Source organism: Homalodisca vitripennis, chromosome 8, assembly GCF_021130785.1.
Source record: "Homalodisca vitripennis isolate AUS2020 chromosome 8, UT_GWSS_2.1, whole genome shotgun sequence".
Taxonomy (NCBI): domain Eukaryota; kingdom Metazoa; phylum Arthropoda; class Insecta; order Hemiptera; family Cicadellidae; genus Homalodisca; species Homalodisca vitripennis.
The window spans coordinates 93,315,465-93,340,047 of NC_060214.1; the positions used below are offsets into that span (position 1 = coordinate 93,315,465).

The 24,583-nt window shown below is 33.9% G+C and overlaps 2 protein-coding genes across 2 annotated transcripts in view; one reads left to right on the forward strand and one right to left on the reverse strand.

Annotated features, from left to right (window-relative positions):
• LOC124367750 overlaps positions 1 to 11,391 on the forward strand; it is a 74,560-nt gene extending 63,169 nt beyond the window's left edge. Inside the window, exons 3-4 of the mRNA XM_046824834.1 lie at positions 6,318 to 6,416; positions 8,737 to 11,391. Of these exons, the coding sequence (XP_046680790.1) occupies positions 6,331 to 6,416; positions 8,737 to 10,870 (2,220 nt within the window). The 5' untranslated portion in view covers positions 6,318 to 6,330 and the 3' untranslated portion in view covers positions 10,871 to 11,391. The remainder of the gene's footprint in view (positions 1 to 6,317; positions 6,417 to 8,736) is intronic.
• Positions 11,392 to 14,262: 2,871 nt separating this feature from the next.
• On the reverse strand, positions 14,263 to 24,492 carry LOC124367751 (late histone H2A.2.2-like). Its single transcript, XM_046824835.1, has 3 exons — positions 24,257 to 24,492; positions 18,248 to 18,449; positions 14,263 to 15,192 (listed from the first exon to the last, which is right to left on the reverse strand). The coding sequence occupies exons 1-3, from the start codon at positions 24,294 to 24,296 to the stop codon at positions 14,997 to 14,999; spliced, it is 438 nt and encodes a 145-aa protein (XP_046680791.1). The 5' UTR covers positions 24,297 to 24,492; the 3' UTR covers positions 14,263 to 14,996.
• Between the last annotated feature and the right edge of the window lie 91 nt (positions 24,493 to 24,583).

Here is a 24,583-nt window from a genome sequence, read left to right on the forward strand (position 1 = left end):
ATAATCGAATACACTCCTTTAATCTTGGCTTCCTAGACAAAAAGACAAAGTTTTAAGGGTAAATAAACGAATCTAACTGATATCTTATAAGTAAAATCCTTACACACTAAAGTCCTATAACGCTGCCACACTTAAAAATATAACTTTTTATGATTTCACCATTCTTAAATTGGTATTCCTTCATCGGCATTCCTTTGTTCACCGGCACCAATGAGCTGAAATTGATGTGACTTTTGTAACCTCAACTCTGTCATTATTCCCGCCCAGTGAATTTGTCGCCCAAAAAAGGCGAACGAACAGATCCATGAGGTCGGAGGCCGCGTCGAGTCCTGGAATCACTCACTGCTGAATGTCGAGTCTGATAGCGTTATCAGCAGCCGATGACCTTGGTGTCGCAACAGACCTCCACCACGTCATTGGACATTGTTTGGGATGAGTAGCGACGGACCGTGGACCGAAGGCTGCTCACTAACTACTCGGTGAAAGGAGGCGGCGGAGGTGTTGCTGCTAATGGAGGCCCGATGTGCTAATTTGGAAAATTACGACTCATGCCTTTAAATTAACAGTTTAACCCATACTTAGGATCGGATTACAATAACGCATCAAACTTCTCTCTTCGTAACAAGACATCAATGCAAACTACCAAATATGGTTAAATTTTTACGAAATTCTAAATCTTTCTACAGGGTGTTCACAAAACGGTGTCACAAACTCCTGTGGGTGATAGTATTCTTTATTTCAAGCAAAAAAGTCCTATACATATAGGTCAAAAAATTTGTCGTTTAGCTGCTGGCCGCCATTTTTTATTTTTTATTTTGAAAAATCTCTTGAACTATTTAAGCTAATGAACCATATTTGGCACATAGATTTAAATAGGTAAGAAGAAAATAAAAAAATATTGTCTTATTTTCTTTAATATTAACAAAAATGCGTCTATTGAAAATATTTAAAATCAATTAACAAAAAACTAGTAAATAGAAAAATAACTAGAAATTAGTTATAAAACGTTTACTAGACACCAACTATTTGACCAATTTCATAAAAATTCTAACGGTACTTGTTTCAACGAAAACCGTAAGTGAATACGCGAACAAGACCACTTTAAATGTTCGCTTGCATAAGTCGGGAGCAACAAGCATTTTGTATTTTCATAGACCCAGCTGTTTTAGATAAGCTAGAAAAATTTTAAAAGATACCATATATATCAACGCATAAGCGAGCACGACCACTTCAAAGATACGCTGCTCAAGCCAGGAGCAACAAATAACTGATAACTCTCAACTGTGAAATGTTTGGCACTCCTGGTGGGAACAAGAAATTTGGAAACCTCACGTATGAATTTAACCAATCACCAAATACCTCTTATCTCCGAATTTGTTAATAACCTACTTATGAGCCAGGGGGCGTAGCCCTAAGCGAGCCTAAGGCGAGTCTGATATTATAACATTGGAAATATTACAATCTAGTAAGTAAAAAATGATGATAATAATGGATTTACCTGAATGTTGAGATTACCTTCCGCACTGTCACAGACTTGATACCTGGATTTTGGAGTCCGCGTGCGTCTGAAGAGATCTAAAAAGTCACCGATGAAAACGTTCAAAATATACACGCATAAAACTAAAATGTAATATAGATAAAAAGCAAGGACGTAGGATAAAGATCAAGGGGGTCTAAGGGGTGCCGACCCCCTCACCAGATTTTTAATTATTTCAATTACTTTTTTAGTAAACTATTATTATTATTTAAATAATTCTGTATTACTGAAATGTACTGCTAAATGATCGTTCTCAACAAAAAAAAAAACGGGTCAAGAACCTTTTAAGAATCAAAATGGGGCTTACTCTCTGTCCACTACGGGAAAATATCAGTTGTCTGGACGCCCCCTCCCCCAAATTCTTTTCCTGGCTACGTTCTTGATGAAAAGATTACCGCGCGAAAATAAAGGAGTAAAACAGCAGAATTGTTGACATTAATTATGGAAGAATTTCATGCACCAACATTTCCATGTGGTTTCCTATGTCCTCGTCCTTGTATGGTCGGTGTAATCTTTAGCCATTTACCAAATAACATACTCCAAGTGCAAGTCATCAATGGGCTAAAAACATTGTAAGACGCTGCAATTGGGTCAAAAATTCAAACATTTCTACAAATCTACTAAATAAAAGTGCTAGCACCAGGAATGGTACTACTGACCCTAAAACCTAGTTCGCAAGATCCTGGCGCTGAGCTGCAGGGGTCACGAGCCCATACGACACAGAGTCCTTGCGGAAGGAAACCACAGACCACCGAATGCAATTCGTGGCTCACGAGCGTCATACTTCGTTGTCCTTGAATCATATTTTGACCCAGTGCTACCGACCTTCATTACGCGCCACTATTAGGACAGCACGATTTCGGTCATCGCGTTCGTTTGCAGAAGTCAATTAACTGCGTCCCCTACGCGGTGGAATGAAGCTGTCAGTGTTTCAATGTCTTATTGGACTTTTATAAACACATTTATTAGTATGGGCTCTTACCGTAGCTTTCTGCAGACTCTATAATAGTAAAGTAATGTTGCGACTGGGATGAGTAACAAATCGTACAAGAGCGCTGTGATACAAGAAACATGTCAGCTCCATGTACGCTTTCTTTAAAAGATTTAGTTACAAACTAATTATTATAAACTAGACCAAATAATAGGCCATATTACCTCTGTTCGCAGCAACTGATCATAGACAACTGACGTAAAAGTACATTGTTGAAAGTGATGATAATGACCAGCGTTCCATTTTCTTTTTCATGTACGTCGTACTTATGGTTTGCTAAATCACTGTTTGATTTTCCAAAATAAGTGCTGAGAATGTTTCATTCAGAATATCTGTTGCTTTCCTTTTATGATTTAACCCCCAGTTACTTATGTTACAATCTCTTATAAAAAGAGACTTTTTGTCTAACTTATCTGGTCGAAAAGAAGTGATTAAGAAAGTGACTAAGTAGAAACAGAAGATATGATAGATAAAGATCCTAACTTTTTGATCCTCGAAACAAGCAATTTTTTACTTTTTTACTTAATTTCGTGTTTATTGTCATATGATTTCAGATTTTCAGGTTGTACATGCTCTCTTGTTTGGAAATAAAATTGTATAGATATCTTAAGAGAACTAAGTAAAAGTTGAGGTATTAATTATATCGTAAGTCACTTTTGTTAATTGATACTTAACATTATGTCCGAAATTGTTATTTTATCTTTCTGTAAATGTACTATAATGCTTTCTATTTCAATTTGAAGTAAAATAAAAAATATTAGTTTATAATTAAATTATTTTTTAAGTTTTTTATGTCCTATGTTCAATACTTAATTATTTATTTTTCAATCTTCGTAACAACCACTAGTTCTCTCCAGGGATATTATGTCTAATAAATACCTAAATTATTTTGAAGTGTCAGCAATTGGTAAATATGTCTTTTGTAAGATTCAGTACTCTTTGCATGAGTATTTAAATCATAACTAAATACAGTGCTTATTTACATTTACAAGGTTTTCTTGTACTAATTACATCTCAAACAAAAAAAAAATACAGTATTACAAAATGAATCGCCAAATGTTTCACTCTTGGTGTAGAAACCCCATTAACGTTTACCTAATGGGTTAGAAAACATAACGGTATTACGGCCATTCGCCATCGTTATGTATTGCAACTACATTTCGTGAAACGGTATCTGATCTCTTCATCAGGCGCAAAATTCTAAATCATAAAGTTAAGCGTGCAAACAAGTAAACTGGACAGATCAAACACACATTTCTGAACATATCAAAGCAAAGTTTACCACAAAACAATTAAATTTCAAAAACATACACATAGAGTATATATGAAATGCAGCACCACGCTAGGAGAAATACAAACTAAAATTCAGGATATGCATTTTATCCTCACACCACACACACACACACACACACACACACACACACGCGCGCGCGCGCGCGCGCGCGCGCACACACGCACACACACACACACACATAGATTAAGATGTTCCCGCGCGCACCTTGCATGGTGCATTGGGAAAATACATTGTGAAATTATGAAATTTGTTGAATAAAGGTGGTTGTGAACTGTGAACTGTGAACTGTGAACACACACACACACACACACACACACACACACTATATCATTGGTTACGTCATAAGGATTGGAGTGGAAGTGAAAAAGAAAGAGAAACGCGAGTTAAAACAGCTGATTCAGTCGCGTTTCCTGGTCAGCTGACAATTGACACTAAATCAGATGTTGTAAAGAGCACACAAATCATTTACTGGCGCCAATTACAGTATTGAGATCGCGAATTATTGTTAGGGCTACCAATTAAATCGTGCAGGTCACTGAATAGAAAGTTGAAAGAATCAATTAGACCGGCGAACTACAATAAAGTGTGGTGAATGTAACCATTTTCTTTTGCGCAAACTGAAATTATAGAAAGCACTCGGTGAAATATTTTTTTAATTCGAGATTAGAGAAAAGTTGTTTTAATAAGATTCTTAAAAATGTGAACACTTTATATTACAATATGAATGAAGTTCCCACACAAACCATAAACACTATTGGCTGCTGAATATTTGTTTTATATTGGATACTAAATAAATAACATAATATAATACATATTATATTGTAGAAATTTACCCAGATAATAAATTTATTGTAACGAGACAAACGTTACAATATGGTATATTAAAAGTTATGTTTCCAAAAGTATTTTTTCCAATTTTTAGAAGATCTTCTTGTTTTTGAGTTCTTAAGATGAAAATATTACTTTTTAAGCTCCATTATGAGAATATATATTCGGAATTATGAGCATACAAAATTTATATTATTTTGAATTTATTTTGTTAAAAAATTGTAAAGTTTATTCAGAATCCAAAGTTTACAAAACTTTGTAAGGTAGCTATTTTACCTGAAGAAGATATTGGACTGCAGATCTCGAAACGTAGTGTTACTAATTTTTTTTCACTAAACGATGGCAAATTTCTGGAAAATCCTGTTTCCTTCACAATCCTTCCAGCGTCAAAAATAAACTTCAAACAAAGAAATGCAATTTATATTTTCCAATTTTTTAAATATTTTAATCAACTCCTCACAGGGCACTCATCTGAAGAGATGATAGCATTTAAATTAGATTTACGGGTACTGCGCCAAGTTTTCGATGTGTGAAGTTTTACCGTTATAAGATCGATTATAAAAACATTTGTATTCCAAGACATTTTGTACCCTATACAGGAAAGTGTGAAAAATAAGAAAATGAAGTTGTTAAGAAATATAAATGTCCGTAAAACATAAAATCTATCGCTATGAATGCCTGATTTATTTCTTGTTATATTTAATCAACGGCATTTGCTAAAACCAGTTTATCCATGCTACCAAGTGTCACTCATTATGATTATTTACCCACACCTTACAATACGTATGTGTACGTACGTTACATCCTGACGTCTCAGATTTATACTTAACGTCTATAAAGTAGAGTATCGTTTAAATTTGATGGCCCAATGCAGGTCCATTATATTAATTTTGCCAATAAATCAAGTTTTGTTTTATGCTTAAAGTTTACCACACAGTCGTTATTTATTTAATGTATTGTGAGCCAAACATAAAAATTCTTTTTCTCTTACAATCAATTTTTGGATAATCTGGTTAATCAATCAAAATTCGGTTAGTCGGATTTCGATTAACCGAGACCAATATATTATTATTTATTACGTACGGAAATTTTCACTGAGCGACGCTCGTAGCGCCTGCATTTCAGCGGCGCTTGAAACAAGCGACTCTGTGTGCGGATTGCATCTACAAGATCTGAAGGAGTATAATAGATCAAAATGAATATATACGGTATTTCCTACGTGAATATTACATAGAATGTTATATCAAGAATATATTGTCTATACTATTGTAGTAGTGCCATTTTGTTTTTTAATTTAAAAAAATATTCATGCTTGAACAAAAACGCATTTCATCTGAACGTAATTATATATGTTCATTTTCAAGACATGAACATTTTAAAAATCTACATGATTCATATTAATGAACTAGAAAAGTTGCATTTTTCAAACGTAGTTAATAAAACATTTTGGTAATTAACAAAATTTAGCCTTACTCTATGTCCACTACGAGAAAATATCACTTGTCTAGACCCCCCCCCCCCCACGTTCTTGTACACATAAAAGATTAAGCTTTGTATCACTATATGTAATCCACTAAACAACATTTCTGCCACACAACCCTCGTATGTATGCAACACCTTTTTTCTTGTCAAGGTGCGTGTATTATACAGTTATCCGTGTGTTGCAGCGATGGTCTCGTGATGTGGGCGTTGCTGGTGCTGTGCCTCGGACTGCCCTCGGCGCTGCTTCTGGAGCTGAGTCATCAGGATCTTGAACTGGCCAACAAGTGAGTATACTATATAAAATGTAATAGTCAATAATTGAGAAACATGGTGTCCAATGCAATACGAGACAAATATGTTAGACACACGAGTAATCGACCAAATTCCTATGTTTTGAATGCCATTATTTAGTTTAATTTTTGGAAAACAAACTATGAACAAATACATTCTTTTCTTTGAGCTCCATCACACTGATTTTTCCTTCTAGAAGATCGTATAAAACTGTTACACACACTTTGTACTTATATACAGTTAAGAAAATAAATTATTCTGTATAAATCAAATTAGAGTAGTATAATTTGAATGATTAATACACGATAATGAAAATAACTAGGCTGCTATTTGAACATACCAGTCCTATGTACAGTGTTATGTATACCATCACGACCACCAACGTCAACCACTTACCACTTTGTGTATCGTAGGGTAAATGAAGTAACCAGCTGTTAATGAACACATAACAGATGGTTATTTTGTGCTTTTTGGTCTTCAAGAAAAAACTGGTCGTTGAGTTCTAATGTCCCTCTTACAGAATGTAACACAAGCTTCTTTTCATGAGGTTGAACACGCATTGATTAACTTTTTCCTGTTGTTTTTGTCTCCTGATATTTTATCCTTGTTTAACCATTCTGCTTGGTTTCATTTATCTTATCACTCAAATTTAAGTAAATCGGTCATGAATTTGTAAAGTATCGTACTTGGTGCCGTTCAGGTTGAAGTTTAAAAAAGACTTGATTTACAAGTAAAATCCCTCTCTTTAAAACAATAAGTCCAATGACAGATAACTGTCAAACGCTCACCAATGGGCGCGAAAGAAAGAGATTCGACCAGTCACTTGTTTTTGAAAAATTTGGCTTAAAATTAAAAGTGCTGAGTAGGAGAAGAATGGACTTAGCCAACTGTAAAAGGTTTAGGTTAGGCATTTAGGAATGAGTCAGGGCTGGAATTTGGACCTGATCTATGGTTATGTTGATGGAAGTGGAGAAAGGTTCAGGATTTAGTATGGTTATGGAACAATAAAGATTAGGAAATAGATTAGGAGGTATGTCAGAGAGATCAGTAATGTGCAAAGGTGTTACAGATAGGATAACATCTTAAGGGTCTAAAGCACAGAGGAACTATAATATGTTATGTTATAGCGAGCCATACTGCCTTCTTCAAGTAGGGGTAACAAGATAACAATACTGAAATACGAAAAAAGGAAAGATTAACAAGAAGGAAAGTGAAATTATAATTTGATACATCAAAGAACTGACTTATTATCAGAGATGGAGGTGTGTCTTCAAGGAAAACCCTCCAAACCGGGCTTGAAATTGCAGGATAATTCTTAAAAGGAACATCCTCACACCTTGTTTGTAATGATCACTCCATTGTATTGTAATGACCACAATACCTACTTCCATTGCAATGTGGGTTGAAAGTCCTCCGAATATGTAATGTCCTAATAATACTTTGAAGCAGTAGTATAATTCAATTCAATTCCCAGTATTGATACTAGTTTTTCTACTAGTATCCAAAAAATAGTTTTACTTTCATAGGGGTTTGTTCTTGTAATAAAAAATGTTAATAATACAGTGTACAAGACAAGAATGCATTCTCTTAATATACTCTTTACTTAATCTTTTAAAAAGTATTCAACATACATATTCCTTCACAAGATTAACTAGAAAACTTGTATCCTCTTATGATGCATTATTAAACATTTTTGAATTTAGAATTTTTACACTAAGACTTTTAAGTACAGAACAAGTTAAAGGTACTTGAAATTAGTATAGATGAATAACTATCAATAAACTTTTAGATACATAGCACTGCATTAATTTTGTTCACAGTTGTAAGGTGTAGTAAAGAATTTTATCAACTGTGCACAAATGTTGAATTTATGTATTTAAACTGTGTGGTAATATCACAATTATTAATATACAATATTGAATAATATTATAAAATATTATCTGGCAATTAATTAATCAGCAACTTGAATGGTCAATCTTGAAACCGAAAGTACATGAGATAACAATGACTTAAAATATTTAAAGTACAGCTCCAAAAACAGTTTCAAAAATTTAAGAAAAAAACTTTAAGAGACTATCAGAGAGGTTATCAGCATTAAACAAATAATTCGTTTTTGAAGAGCAGTGTGTTCATTACATGCCAATTTAAAAATAGTTGTGAAAATTTAATTATTTTTGTCCAGAAAGAACAATTATTTTAAAATCATATAGATTACATACAGGAATATGTTTAACTAAAGTATATTTCATTAGTGTTTCTGACACTACAAGCCATTTCATATTTGGTGGTTAAGAAAAATGTAAACTGTTTCAGGACATGTGATGGGAAATCCACCTGTGAACACGGTAAAAATTCAAGGTTTGGAGATGACTTGGATTGGAGGGACAGAAATTGCTTCTGCGATGAGCTCTGTCGAAGATACGGCGACTGTTGTCTGGACTCTCCATTCTACAACATTGCAGAGCAGCGAAGAGGCATCGCCTCATTCACTTGTGTGGACCTGCGGCAGTTCGGGGGTATCTACATGATGACCACCTGCCCACCCGCTTGGGGCAACCCTAGGGTTCGAGCCATGTGTGAGACAGGCAGTAATAACAAGCGAGACCCCATCTCAGGTCTTCCTGCCACCAGTCACAACACCAGCATCACGTACCGCAACTCCTACTGTGCCTTGTGTCACGGAGACACACAACTGGAGCTGTGGACCCCGCGGATAGAGTGTCCTACACTGAACATCCAACACAACCTGACCAGAGAAAACTTCACCAACATGTTGGTCTACAACCATACGAGGAATCAACCGAGTTGGGGGATCAACTTCAAGGATCGATTCCACCCTTGCACCATCGATCCGGTGATACCAGACACATCCTCCCATATCGTCCGTAGATGCCAAGCTGACGCTATCAAGACCTGTGCAGTGAACTGGACAAACAACGATGTACGGAATAGGTGTGAAGCCTACACCTCGATGGTGTACCACGGAAACTATGCTTACAGAAACCCCCACTGTGCAATGTGCAATAATGAACCCCTCCAATACCTCGGATGCAGCAAAGTAGCACTAAGAACTTTCTTCAACAAAGACTTCAGCCCTGTGGCGTTTGCTGTTCTTTTCGATATGTCTGGAGGAAAAACAGTGGGGAAAGTACAGCCCTGCACAAAAACCCAACTGTACGATCCCTTTTTCCGAAAGTGCAGAGACATAATCAGCGACATTTCAGTTTTTGAAGAATTAGTCATCCCACTTGAAGAACAACAAGAGATGATGGAACAGGCGTTATTCCACAATAGAACAAACCACACCAGTTACAGTACTGAGTACCATCATGTTACAGAAAGCAATGAAGAACAGCAATGTGCCAAGTTTATACTCAATCCTGAAGATTACGAACTCAATAATGGAACAGTTTTTGTACCAGTCTATGACAAAACATTTAAACACGGAGAGTATACCATTCGAGACGAAGGAACATTGGAACTTTGTGTTGAAGCTCTTGGAATACAGTTGGCAGATAAATTCGGAGAGTACATGGGCTACATTACATTCGCTGGATTAGGAGTGTCTATAATTTTCCTGATTCTACATCTGACAGCTTTCTTATTAGTCCCAGAGTTGAGAAACCTCTCTGGAAAAAATCTCGCATCTCTGTGCATCTCCTTACTCGTAGCGTACACTGCATTCATGGCTGGTCAGCTGTTCAAGCCCAGAACAACAGGATGTTTGGTAGTTGCTATCCTCACCTACTACAGCTTCCTCGCCTCCTTTACCTGGATGTTGACAATGGCTTTTGACGTTTGGAGGACCTTGAGGCTCGCAACAGCTGAGCTGCGAGTCTCAGCTGGCAAACAATGGAGGAAGTTTACAATCTACTCAATGTGGAGCTGGTTGGCTCCAGGGATCATCGTCTTGTCAGCTTTCCTCATCGAGAAAGCACCCGAGAACTCAATCCCATCCGAGTATCGACCGGACTTTGCCATCAACTCTTGTTGGTTTGGCCAAAGAAGAGCGTTACTTCTGTACTTTGCAGTCCCACTTGGCGTTATTATGGTCCTGAATACCATTTTCTTTGGGAGTTCAGCGCACATGATATATTCCACGACATCGACAACGAAATACACAGCGAGTGCTGGAACTCAGAGAGACTTCCGCTTGTATATTCGGCTCGCCCTGGTGATGGGCCTCACCTGGGTGGTAGGCTTGATAGCTGGAACTCTAGATAACGAGGGTCTCTGGTACGCTTTCATCGCCCTCAACACTCTGCAAGGACTGTTCATCTTCTTGGCATTCACTTGCACTGATAAGGTGATAAGAGGTTTGGCCTTGAGGCGAGCGGATGGAAGACCTCTCAGGCCACCGTCGTTCTCCTGGTCAGGAGCCTCCACCGACAGCACGAGAAAGTCTCATATCGGCTCTGAGCCCGGCACAACCGACACCCTTTATTAACCAAAGTCTTTGATTATTAGTGTGTCAGTGTAGTTCTTTGATAACATTGTAGAACCAAATAAGAAACTTTGTGCGTAGACAAACATTTGGTTTTCTGTCATTTACCATACTTTTTATGTTTTTGTTTGAACTAGGATACAAACTGATAACACACAGGGTAGTGATTCATATCGTATTCATAAGCAAAATCTGCTGTTCCAAATTCAAATTAGTTATTATTTGCAATACGCACTTGATAAAATTCAATCGTCAACAACACATTCAAAGAATGAGTTATTAGTACAAATAAGTTATGTATATAATTTGTGTCAAGAAAAAGCAAATAAGTATTTTTAGTTGTAACTAGAATAAATGCACCGTTTTCTTATAATTTTGTACCTTTAACATTTCACGTGTATGACTGTAGTAGTTAGATTATAGTTTACCCCATTTGTACATAGCTGTAACAACCTGTACATACTAGTTGTTAAGTATACTTTGTTTTCTTAATATTGTAGAGAATAAAAGCTCGTTTTTGACAATGTCGTCTTATTATTTACAATAATAACTTTAAAGTATACAAAATAGAAGAATAATATTACTCACAAATCACTTCATTAAACATTAAAACTTCCAGAAAAGTATTGAAAAATAATTATTTAAGTAAATAGTTATCACTTATGACATTATTATTTTCTAAATATTGTCTATGATTGAAAGAAATTAAGTATCCATTTTAGTAAACTATGAGGTTAAATTGAAACTGAAATATTGTTTTACTATAAATTTACACAAGATATTATAAACGATCCTACTAAAAAAAATTTAAGTTATATTCTTTTTGCTGACTTCCACGATAAGACACCAAAATTAGTGTTGAAGGATCATAAGATAATTCAACTGGTTTTTAATCTCTAGTTTTTTAGGTCATCAGAGAAAATGGTGGAGCTCAACTGATGACAACCTAGGTTTTGAGCAGGCAATGGCTCGGACCACTCTCGGGCTGTATCGATTTGTATTGAAGTGGGTTGTGATTTCTGCCCCTAATGCCAACAAAAAATGTTGCATCAGCTTCTTTCTAATGTTGAGCTTTGTAATGTAGTAGATCTCTACATCTAGAGATCTAGTCCGATCTCTTTATCGAGGTGTGTGGTGTTTGTTCCCTAGTTCCCACCGCACTACTAGTTTATAGGTCATCAGAACTGACACACAATTTTAAATAACCAAGGTTCCCACTTCCACTGCACACGTTAAACTGTATAGACTACAATATCTCTAAAAACTATGACTTTCTAGATTTTAATCCAATTCAACAACACAACCTGTCCTTACATTCCGAAAAGCTGTTAATGTCATCACTCATAATGTTCCATAAAACGCTTGTAATTGATGGAATATTGCACTCTTTAACTTCATTGCTTAAAATCAGTGCATACATTAGAATAAGCTGGAGTCGTCAGTGACATATTATATTTTAGCAAGTGCTGAATGCTTCCTTGTCGGAAAATGTTGAAAAAGAACTGTTCGTTTAATTTCTAGAGTTCCGATAAATGGGTATTGTACGCCACTTTTCATTAATTTTCCAATTCATACTGAGAGCCTTGCCATCCTTTATATAATGAGTACTATTCTGTAGATCAAACGTAACTTATGTAGGTATTCCAAGTCAGTCGATTTTCATTCTTATGAACCAGACATAGCTACATCAGTACAGTCAGGTTCTGTACAGTAGTCTGAAAATAGTTTTAGTTATCAGAGCATGGTTATATTTAATACATTAGTAAAGTAAAGATATCTTATTTTACCAGGCGAAGTTAGGGCTAAGAAGCCCTCTCTAACACTTAACCTGGGGACCAACGGCTTAAAGGTGACTTCCGAACCACCACCCATGGCCGGGCAGGCGGGCCGCTTGCAAGGACAATATCGCTCAGCGATCACCCATCCAGGCAGCAGCCACACTCCACGTTGCTTGATCTGGTTATCTTGCGACAACTGTTGTACCCGCTACACTGCGCCATTGGCACTGACATTATAGCACAAATAACTAACACAATAACTACAGAGGACGCCCTCCTCTGTACTACTCCTGTTGTCCTAGTCGGTACATGACTGGTGTCACAGTGAAGGTGTTAAAAAAGTTAAGATCAGAACTGATAATACACACAGCTGAGATTAACTGGCTTTTAACTTAGCTTATTTTACTAGATGTTGACGTTATAATGCGATTTGTTATCTGATACCATAAACATTAATTCTAACAACAAATCAAAACATATACTACTTTTCTTAACAGTATTCGTACTGTAGCAGAGGAATATATCCGAGCTTCTGGACTGGAAGCTGTAACAAATCAATACTTGTGTTTAACTCGGCAGTTTAAGCTAGTTGATTATATGTTCTCTATTGACTGTCACAGACAGCTTTTCCTGCCATCTTCATAGTGAATTTCATGAGCTGAGTTCTGGCATGTCAGCACAGTAAAGAGATTATGCCCGACATAATTTTTCATATTATATGTAATGGATAGATTACAGTAGATTAACATTTTAAATTTGTTTTTTGTAAAAATAAACTTCTTAGTCATATATACCAAATGATTTATGGAAAAAGCATACATATACCATTTGTAGGTTTCAATACCTTGATAAACATTCTAATAATTATCTTATAATAATATTTTTCTAATAATTTAATTCATTTTTCAACTTTTTGAGCTAAACAAATTTTTATTTTCATCATAGCAACCTTTAAAAGAGTGAACAAACAAAACATTTTTATTTTATATATTCCTTGACTTTTGACATCTCTTAAAACTGTCCCCCAGTTTTTCAATGCCTTGATTCCCCAGGTCTGTGTGAAAACTATTAAGAAAGTATAAACCCGATAGAAAGGGTACACTCATCATTAACAAACAAACACAAATAAAACAAAACATTCAGTAACCAAGTCAGAATAGAGATCAATTTAGGCAATGAGTTAAATGAGAAACTTTCTTACGTTTTATCAAATTTACTTAATTTTTTATAATTTGTATTTTTACACAATATATGAGCAAACTGCCACAGGACATGTACTTGTGCACGACAGCGGGGCATGTAATGATGTGTTTAGTTAATTTTTATACCATGTGTTTATCTGCCACCCATTCAAACATAACTGAAATTACTGTATTATTTATAACAAACATCTCTAAAAAAAAGTAATGTAAAAAAACTCATAACAAAACACCATACAGCCAACTCAATAGGCTCCCGAAATAAACATTAAGTGTTCATCATTACCACATAAATATTTGTTTATTTAATATCCAGCAAAAAAAAATTAAAATTTTATAAGTATATAGTTATATACTTATAATTGTTTTTTTCCATGGACAAGATTGGATGAATTGAAGAAAACTAATACCAACACCATAATTTATAAAAAAACCTTTTATTTTTACATAAACTCACATTATTCGTCACTTTTAACTAATGCCATTTCAATAAACCTCCAATTAACGAACAACCATGTATTATAAAATTGTAGGACAAGGTATTTACTGTGAATCATTATAATTAATATTAGTACATTACAGTTACTAAAAATTAAACTTATGCAGTAGATGTAACGTGACTAAATTGAACAGATTTTTTAATAAAATATGAAATCCTAGTGGACTTGTATTATAGTGATGATTTGGAAATAGAAAGCTAAGGCAATTAATTAAGGTTAAACAAGTAAGGCATTAATTATTACTATCTACGAGTGAAGTACACACAAATTTATATACAATAAACATAAATGCAACAAACAAACAACTGATGTAGGAAAAAAACATTAGCATTATTCTGTAAGGAACGTTAAATACAAATGTGGCCTTCAATGGAATGACGAAATTTCTCTTTATAAGGCACAATGACTATTTTTAAATTACAAGAATATTCAAGGAAGATTACTCAGAGTAAGGCTACAACATATAGAACTATTTCTTTGGACTTCTAAGGATCGATTCTAGTGAAAAACATTTTATCACAAATTAGTCCTTGAATGAAGGAAGATAAAAAGCTGTACAAATTAAGGTTAAAATTACTAATCTAAATAAAGCAAACACTTACAATAAATAAGGTACAAACAATACGTAACAAGAGTTTAAGTCCATGTTTCTTCAGTATTCTTGAGATAAAGTGTTGGTCGACTTATTCCCCTTGGTCAGGTTACCAGAGATCTCCTTGCCCTTCTTGGGCAGCAGCGTAGGCTGGATGTGTGGCAGCACTCCACCGGCCGGTAGTACCACTGAACTCAACAACTTGGAGAGCTCCTCATCGTTCCGGATTGCCAACTGGATATGGCGAGGTATGATCCTACACAAGGAAATACAATACAACTCTCAGTTTAATGAAAATAAATTACTTCAAAACAACAAGAGTACACAATAAGAGAACCTTGTAGTCAAAAAATGAAAAAATAAATAAATTTTAGTTTTTTTTTATTCTATGCTTATTTTCGAGCATTTTGATATATAACACTTTAATATTTAATGTGTATTTACACTTTTTTTAAATATCTAAAGAATGCCATATACCGATCTAGATTTTCCCCAACTTTGCCCGAAAGGTGAATCGTCATGGTGCAAATACCAAAGGTGCCTAATTTCAGGTGAGAAATACAGTATGCCCATAAAAATGCAAGGCCTGAGCTTATTATGCTGGAAATAAAATTTTTTTAAGGATCTTTCAAATGTAAATTTACTTCAAAAGTGTCTTCATGGCCGCACTTATCCAAACTTAATCTGGACGAGAATTCCCAAAAACAACTTCGTTGCATTTTTGCATCCATAATAATTGCATTTAACTGTGGTGCTCTGAGTACAAGTTATTTAGAAACTATGTGGAAATGCTGGAGGTAATTGTGTAGGCCTAAAACAAATTGACCAAAATAGTGTGCAAATTGACCAAAATACAAACAAAGCAGCCTTAGAATGCTTTAAAAATAAAATAAAACTAAAAAGAAATGCTAAAAGAAAAAGGGGAGGTAAAGTGTTGAGTTTGGTGCTGGACTCTTTTAGTATGACAAATGGACATGTTTGCAGTTTTTGGCACCAACCGGAAAATAACTTTTCCTGACACTCAGGTACACTTTATTCATTAACCTCTTTTGCTATCAGTCTGATTTGTTTTCTGTTATGCATATACACACAGGTGCCCTACAATGTTAACTATATTTAATTTGTTAAAACTGTCAGAAAAAAATAAATATTTATAAGAAAAAATTGCAAATTGTAGTAATTTTTATTTTTATGTAATTTTTTTGTTTTAACATTATATTTACTTATGGGTAAGTAAACATTATTCAGACAGATACAAATAATCAATGTACAAAGTTTTACATATTGTGTACACCAGTAGTACTTGTCTAAGGGTACCTAAACATAACATTTTTACATGCACAGTAAAGAGACTACAAGGTCCCCTTGTCTCAAATGCAACAATGTATAACTAGGCTACAAACGATATGAAAAGAAAGACTTGTTACAGCTCAATCCCTATAAGCTTGCTAAGTGCCTTAGTGTAACATGACAGTGACAAGTGATGTTCCTATGGAAATTTGCTAAACATTCAAGAGGATATCTGTCAATATTCCAATAGAAGTAGAAAACTAATATTCAAATTTGGACACTCTTAATGTGCCATAAAAATTATGTAGTTATAGTTTATTGTTATTTCAGAAAAAATAGTTTGTTAAAATGAAACTGGGTGAGCCGATGGTAACACTTTGTCACAATGATTTATGGTGTCAAGATTTTGGATTTGAGTTGGAAATAACAAAGATTCAAATCCTGTCTGTGACCGAAGCAATTTTTATCAGTGCAATCGACCTTGTACTGTATCAACTCTCCCCCTTATTCCATTTGATAAGATCCTCCTACGGTCCACAGCCCCTATGAGAACAGGCAGAATAAGGCTACAAAGGAGATCAGTCACTTCTTTAAAAAATTGCTTAGGAAAATATCTTATGGGAATAGTGTTAAAGTTCACAGAACTCTTTTATATACAGGGTTTTTCATATAAGGTCACTCAAACCATATGTGCTTGAATGGATTATTGTAGAATAGTGAACTAAACAGCTCTCCTTAAAATCAACCCTTGAGAATAGTTAAAATATTTTCATTAATTTTTAATGAAAGTACCTAACCCACAAAAACATAGGTGTAGGGCCCAATTCTCGATTTTTTTCCAAATGAAAGCATAGTAACGTTATGAATAATACTTATGTATAACATTATATAAGTTTTTACTTTCTTCCTTACAAGATTTTATTTTTCTTGATGACGAATCTTTTATTTTAAATAGAGACCAAAAACCTATAAAATGTAAAACAGCTGCTAAATGAAGTGGGAATTGGGAAAAAGTATTCTTTACTTCTAGTTTCGATTCAAACAAAGAATCTGAAAACGCATAGCCAGTCCCAGCTTTTTGAACACCCTGTACAGTTTTAAATGCAGTGAGAGGTTTCCTCATATTCTAGCGAGCGGACAAAAAAAATTAAAACATTGAAGATGACTTACTTGTTTGCATATAATTTAATTCACATTAGAAATATTTTTATTGGGGGGGGGGGGGCATTTTACCTAAATCTTTTACAACGTGCATACATCATAAAATTTTCCAATTCCTACTCCTACACCAACCATCTCACAGTTCATGTTTCTCATTATTAAAAGAATATAGTTAAAATAGCAAAACTTATTTCATCTCTTCGCTTTAACTTAAAAGTACTGAATGCCTTTCAAATTATGTAAACAAAAGTAAAACATACCAACTTTGAATTCAAAAATTTAATTAATTGATGTGCACTAAAAACTAATTTTATTAATTTCTCTCTTAAAAATTCTTCCCATGGGCTCTGCTCCTCAATTCGTCTAATTGTTGCTTGTTTTATTTATAGGCATATATTAAGAAATACTCTTATATTTCAAATTGTCTTGTGGACTTACCAGTGAAATAAATAACACTTTCAACACCAATTGATGTCTTCTGCGAGATATTTTTCAAACAATTTACTGCTACAGTATTATTTGGTGGTAGTTTATCATAGAAGACTTAAGTGTCTTATCACTCCTACATTTACATAAAAATAATAGTAACCAATGGCTAGATCGTAACTTGCTTAAATAATACTACAGAATTTAAGAAGTACGGCACACTGCCACAGGCACGACCTCTTGCCTGTTAATAGAAAAAATGTAGCATTGACAACTTTTCTACAACCAAACAAAGGGTTGAAGGTTAAGTCCCAAAAATAAAAAAAATTATCATTTAAACAAATTAGTTTAGATATTTACAACTAAAGACATAACATTTTTTTAAATCAGTTATATCGAAACTTTAGTAAATGGTAAAATAAACACAAATTTACCTCGACTTCTTATTGTCACGAGCAGCATTTCCAGCCAATTCCAAAATTTCTGCTGAGAGGTATTCCAGCACAGCCGCTAAGTACACTCCGGAGCCAACGCCAATCTTATCTGCATATTTTCCTTTCTTAAGTTGCCGAATAAATCTCGCTGGAGGAAACGTTATTCCAGCTTTCACTGCCTTTGAAACTTTCTTTGATCCATCTATAAATATCAACAACCATTTTACAAGAATAAGTCATTATATTATCCACAACTAAATATTTAAAGTTACGAATACAACTTTTGTGTTTGATTGCTTAAAGATACACCTGCACGATCAAAAATAGAAACTGTCACAATTGACTGATATAAAACAAAAACTTATGTTACACTACAAAGGGCATGTACAACTTTCAAAAAAGTGTTAAGCATTGCAGTTGAGTTGAAGTGGTGTTGTTTATGTTTTAATAATTTTAACTACACATGTTTAGTGGTAGAAATTCTAACAAAATCACACACATCGTGTAGTGACTTCACTATATTGTTCAACCAATTCAAGAATCCCACTCAACTTAAATACTCAGACAACGAGATGTTAACATAAGGAATAAAGTACACAGGACATAATGTGACGCAACCTGTGCATTTTATTCCATATGAACTGTATTTGGTAGGATAGTAGGATTTCAGACATTTGCCATCGTTGTATGTTACAATCCACATTGAAACATTGTGTAATTCATTTTGTAACATATAACGATGGCAGATTCTGAAATCCTATTATCCTTTCAAACTATTGCATTAATTGAACAATGCATCAAAGACTTAAAATAATATGCTGTAAGAATTTAAAAAGTTTTGTTGGTTTGAAAACTTAACAACCATGTTCTAAGCACAAACTGTCTGTCTTTCATTTTTAATTAATTGCTATACTGCGAAAATCTAAAACTTTTAAATTAATTTAATTTACATTTAAAAAATAAGATTAGGCTATCAGAATGTTTTGATCTTATACAGATTCCCCCATTAAATTATAATTACAGTAGGGTATAAAGTAACAAACTTTCAATAGTCTTAACGCATATTTTGACCTTTCAGTCTTAAATATCCTCAAGATTTAGACTATATTTAAAATGAATCTAACTAATGTCTAAAAATACATGTCACTAATAGTAAGTTAGGTCAGTTGGGACTTGCCTAATGATGGATTGAGGCATTCATGATTAGACCCTCGAGAATTTTTATCTTTATGTGTTTATTGCCAAAAGTGCTGAGCAACAACTTCAATGTACGCACACACATATGTTTGTCTGATTTTAACTATTCAGATCTATAAAAACAAATCCTGGGCAGAGTATGATAAGCGGACCCAGTTTTTATATTGCTTATTACAATCATCGATACTTTATATATTGAATACCACCAGAACTATCAATCAATATTAACATATCTAAAATACTAAATTAAAGTCACAAGTTTCAAATTAATAGAAATCATTTAAACAATTACGTAATTTCATAAATAATAAAGGAACCATAACCATTCATCAAATGATAAAATTAAGACTGGTGATAGGAAAAATGATATTAAAATAATAAAGAAAACGAAAAAAACAAAAAAAACATCTTGAAACTGAGAAAGACAGTAAATAATCTTTTAGTGTTATTTTGTATAGTTTCCTATAGTTAACTATCTTTTTTTAATTTAAAAGTAGTTACTTATAAAACAAATTATTTTTAGAGTATGAAAACGTGTGAACAGTTGATGCAGATTTTTTTTATTTTATTTTATTTCCAACGGATCAACCATTACAAAAGCGAGCATAATAATTTAATAATAATAGTAATAAGTTAGCAACAATGACTAAAACAAAACTAAAAAACTAAACCCAGGCAATAAGGCACTTATGGGTATGGCCCCCTAAAGGCACCATCAAAAACCAAACACAAGCACAGGTGAGTGTGCGCGTCCACGTTTGTGTGTTTTGAAATTCATAGTTGAGTGGTCAAGCACTGAGAAGCACATAGAGCTCTCTTGAAGGAAGTCAAGGAAGCGCAGAAAAAGTCCATTTGTTCTGGTAGAAAGCATCCAAGTCTCTGCATCCTAATCACAGGACTGTTGGCTGCATAGGAAGTTGTCACCGAAGTTCTTGCAAAAAGGACTCTAGATCTTGTGCCAGTGGGAATTTGGAAATTTATTTTCTGTAGCAGGTCTGGGCAATCGATGATTCCGTTAACCAGCTTGTACAAGAAGAGAATGTCTTGTTTCAAGTGAAGGTAAGTTAAGATAAGACGAAATCTCTTGTACTGGGACATCCAGATACCTAAATCCAAGGCGCACTCCCGCAAGTCTCAGGAACCTCCTCTGCACCCTCTCAATGCCACCCCTCAAGTACAACTGGTGAGGGGACCACACAGATGATTTAGTTACTATGCAAATTAATTACAATTGGTTGATTATATTGATGAGTATAATAATTCAATATTGTTTAATATATCCGATATAAAAAACCGGGTCCGCTTATTGCACTCTACCACAAATCCTTCCTGCATTCACTATTAATATTATTTTACAAAGGCTTGGTCTATTCAAAGATAATAGCTGGCACCAGAAACAACCAATACAAGGTTGACTCATAGCCATAAGATAGTGAAGATGACAAATAAAGTACACATAATTTTTGATCAACCTAACCTAGTTTATGTGAGAAAAGTACATCCACTCTTAACATTACACTTTTGTGATTATTTTTATCTTTACCTCTTACACCTTTTAAAGCCTAATTTTGTTCGGAATGATCAGTGTAATGAGGTAATAATGTTGGAATAATGATTTTGCCACTCCAACCTTTAATTTCATATTTACCATACTAACATTGTTTAAAGTAGTCTATTTATTATCATGTGAATAATAGACCTATAAAAAAACCAGCCTAATTTGTAAACCTCCACAAGGTAAATATTATATGGTTTGTTTTAGTTTTATTTCAGGTGACTTTGGCATGGACTTGTTTATTTTTAAATCTGAATTGAGCATGTTTTATCTCCGGCATGGACCTATAAAACTTAGATTAGGACATAGGCTATTGTACATTTTATACTTAATGACCAAATAAATGGTTTGATTTGATTATTGTTTATTACATCTCTTAATTAGTAAAACTTTGATAAAACAGATGATAGAATAAAATAAGCGGACCCGGTTTTTATATTGATATTGACAACAGTATTATACTTAATTATAACTATCGATATAACCAACCAAGGGTAGACTTTAATAAGCGGCCTACACTCCTTACTCAATTGCTATTTATCGAATGGTTCCATTGTTTTAATCCGAAGGATAATTCAATATTACAATTTTATTTAACTTAGCATATGATTTCAACTTTAGTTATAGTAATTTTAAAGTCAACAATAAACAACAAGAAGTGACTAATATTTTGAAACTTTGAAAAAGATATTTCTCACAAGTAACGAGATTTGTTTAGGTGGCATCAGTATGTGGGTTTGGTTTCTGGTAACGAATGGAGAGAATTCTTTCCTTCATTTCACAGAAGCGGTTACTTATCGATATCAAGCTGGGCAAGTTCTAAATATTGTAAATTGGATAACATATTGAATTGTTCAATAATAGCAATTGAATAACGAGTGTAGTCCGCTTATTAAAGTCTCTCCCCAACCAATACCAATTTTTGAACAATAACTAACTTGAATAAACCTTTAATACTTTTCATACAATACTATACATATTGTTTTTGATAGACAATAACAGATAGTCGAAGCTTGGGTGGGAACGTAAAACCAAGTTTAAAAAGTGGCATAGCCTTATCAGCTAACCTGCTTGCAGATCATGTCTGTGAGTTTTAGTACAGAAGAGAAGTATGGTTTCTGAAGAGGATGTTATCAACAACTTCTTGAAAACGACATTGCTACCCAGAAGAGAGTTTTTCCTATTTGCAGATATAATTGTTTGTTTGATCCTTTATTATTTACAAGATTGTCTCTATGTGCATTAAAATTAATTATTATTATATTATGTTAGGGAAGACTTTAATAAGCGGCCTACTCCTTATTTGGTTTTATACAGTTCGATATATTATCCAACTTTGGTATATAAAAATCGTACACAATAAGAGGTATAATAAATTACCATAGCAAGAAGAATCTTGTGCATTACAATTTTAAAAACATAAATTTAACACTGATATTACAAAACCGAGGCCTATACACTTAGATATCACAGAAACCTTAAAATATTTATAACTTGCCCAGCTTGATATCAATGAGTAACCGCTTTTTTGAAATGGAGGTAAGAATTCTCCCCAGGAGCCAAACCCACATATTGAAGCCACTTAAATAAATCTCGTCACTTGTGAGAAATATCTCACATAAGTTAGGCTAATAAGTTGAAATCATATGCTAAGTTAAATAAATTTTAATAGGAATTGAATTATTCCTTCGGACAAAAACAACAAACCATTTGATAAAAACAGCAGAAGGGTAAGGTACGATAAGTCTTTTATATCGAAATTGGCAAACAATATCACTCAATAATAACCATCGATATAATCAATCGATACTAATTAATTATTTTGAACAATTAACTTAAATAATCTATATCAACAGCTGTAAACACTTTCAAATAATTCACGTAAGGTAATATTTCAATTTGACATAGGCTAAGTAAAATTTGATTATTAAGAATGGCAGTCAATTTTAGAAAACCATACAACACTGCTTTGAAAGATGATAAGACATGTTTTTCGTGGCTTCAACATGTAGGAATCGTACCGAAAAACCCATTATGTGAAATTTGTGGGAAAGAAACAAATGTAACTGTGACAGGAGCAAATATGGTCGTCTTCAGTTTTCCTAATAATTTTGGTTATAATAATTTGTTTGATCACTGTTAATATTAAATTCACATTTTTATTTAAAACATATGTTTGTTGTTGCGGACCACAGATACTTTGGTCCGCAAAGTATATCGATTGATAGTCTAGGATTTGAGATGCAAATATTAGTTATCGATGATTACATTCGTTGATATAAAAAAACCAGGTCTGCTTATCGTACCCTACCCCAACAGAATAAGGAGTGTAGGCCACTTATAAAAAGTCTACCCGGGTAGGGTACGATAAGCGGACCCAGTTTTTTATATCGAAGATGTAATCATCGGTACCTAATATTCGCATCTCAAATCCTAGACTATCAATCGATATAAAAGTATCTATAGTCCTCAATAACAATCATATGTTTTAAATTAAAATATGAAGTTAATATTTACAGTGATGAAACAAATTATTATAACCAAAATTAGGAAAACTGAAGACGACCATATTTGCTCCTCTCACAGTTACAGTTGTTTCTTTCCTACAAATATCACATAATGGATTTTTCTGTACGAGTCCAACATATTGAAGCCACGTAAAACATGTCTTATCATCTTTCAAAGCAATGTCATGTAGTTTTCTATAGTTGACTGCTATGTTTAATAATCAAATGTTACTTATGTAAAATTGAAATATTACCTTACGTGTGTTATTTGAAAGTGTTTACAGCTGTTGATATAGATTATTTTAAGTTAATTGTTCAATATAATTAATCAGTATCGATTGATTATATCGATGGTTATGATTAAGTAATATCGTTTGCCAATTTCGATATAAAAAAACCGGATCCGCTTATCGTACCCTACCCGTCTACCCTATTATTATGACTATAGATATGTTAATACGAATATGCAGTGGTGGTGGCCTCTTATTATACTGCAGCCTAATTTCAGAAGATTAACAGTAGGCTATGCCTAATCCAGATTAGCAGAGGCTCATAAAAAGTACTGCCTTTTTACATGATCTCAGTAACAACTGTACATAACACAAGACCTAGGTCTAGGCTATACTCAATTATAGGTGTACATGATAAATTATTAGATTTGTATAAGCCATAGATCGGGACCGTCTTATTAACTATACTGAAAACTATTCAAATTTGTTCACTAGCTTATACTATGAGCTTGGTTTTTACCTTTCTTCCCTCTGCCTGCTCCTGAAGCTACTGGTGCCATATCCAATAATTAGTTACGTAGTATTAAATAATAGGATATGAAATTTGAAAGTAATGATGTCTCTATATTATTTGTAGATACAGGACAAAGTTAAACGAGATAAACAGTGCACAATCAGAATCAACTGGAACAAGATTCAACAAGAAAGATTTTCCAAACCAAACGATCCCCACCAAACCAAAAGCGCGGGAATGCGTTACGGCTAAGACGCATCTACTATGCCAATGCCAGGTTGATACGCAGTTTGAGTTGACACGTTTCATGTGTGTATTATTTTTGTATACATG

Excerpts from the sequence above, each read along its gene's own strand:
- LOC124367751 (XM_046824835.1), bottom strand. The coding sequence starts at position 24,296 with ATGGCACCAGTAGCTTCAGGAGCAGGCAGAGGGAAGAAAG. Across the intron at positions 18,450-24,256 it reads AGCAGGCAGAGGGAAGAAAG|ATGGATCAAAGAAAGTTTCA; the intron begins GTAAAAACCAAG and ends TGATATTTATAG. Across the intron at positions 15,193-18,247 it reads CGTGACAATAAGAAGTCGAG|GATCATACCTCGCCATATCC; the intron begins GTAAATTTGTGT and ends TTCCTTGTGTAG.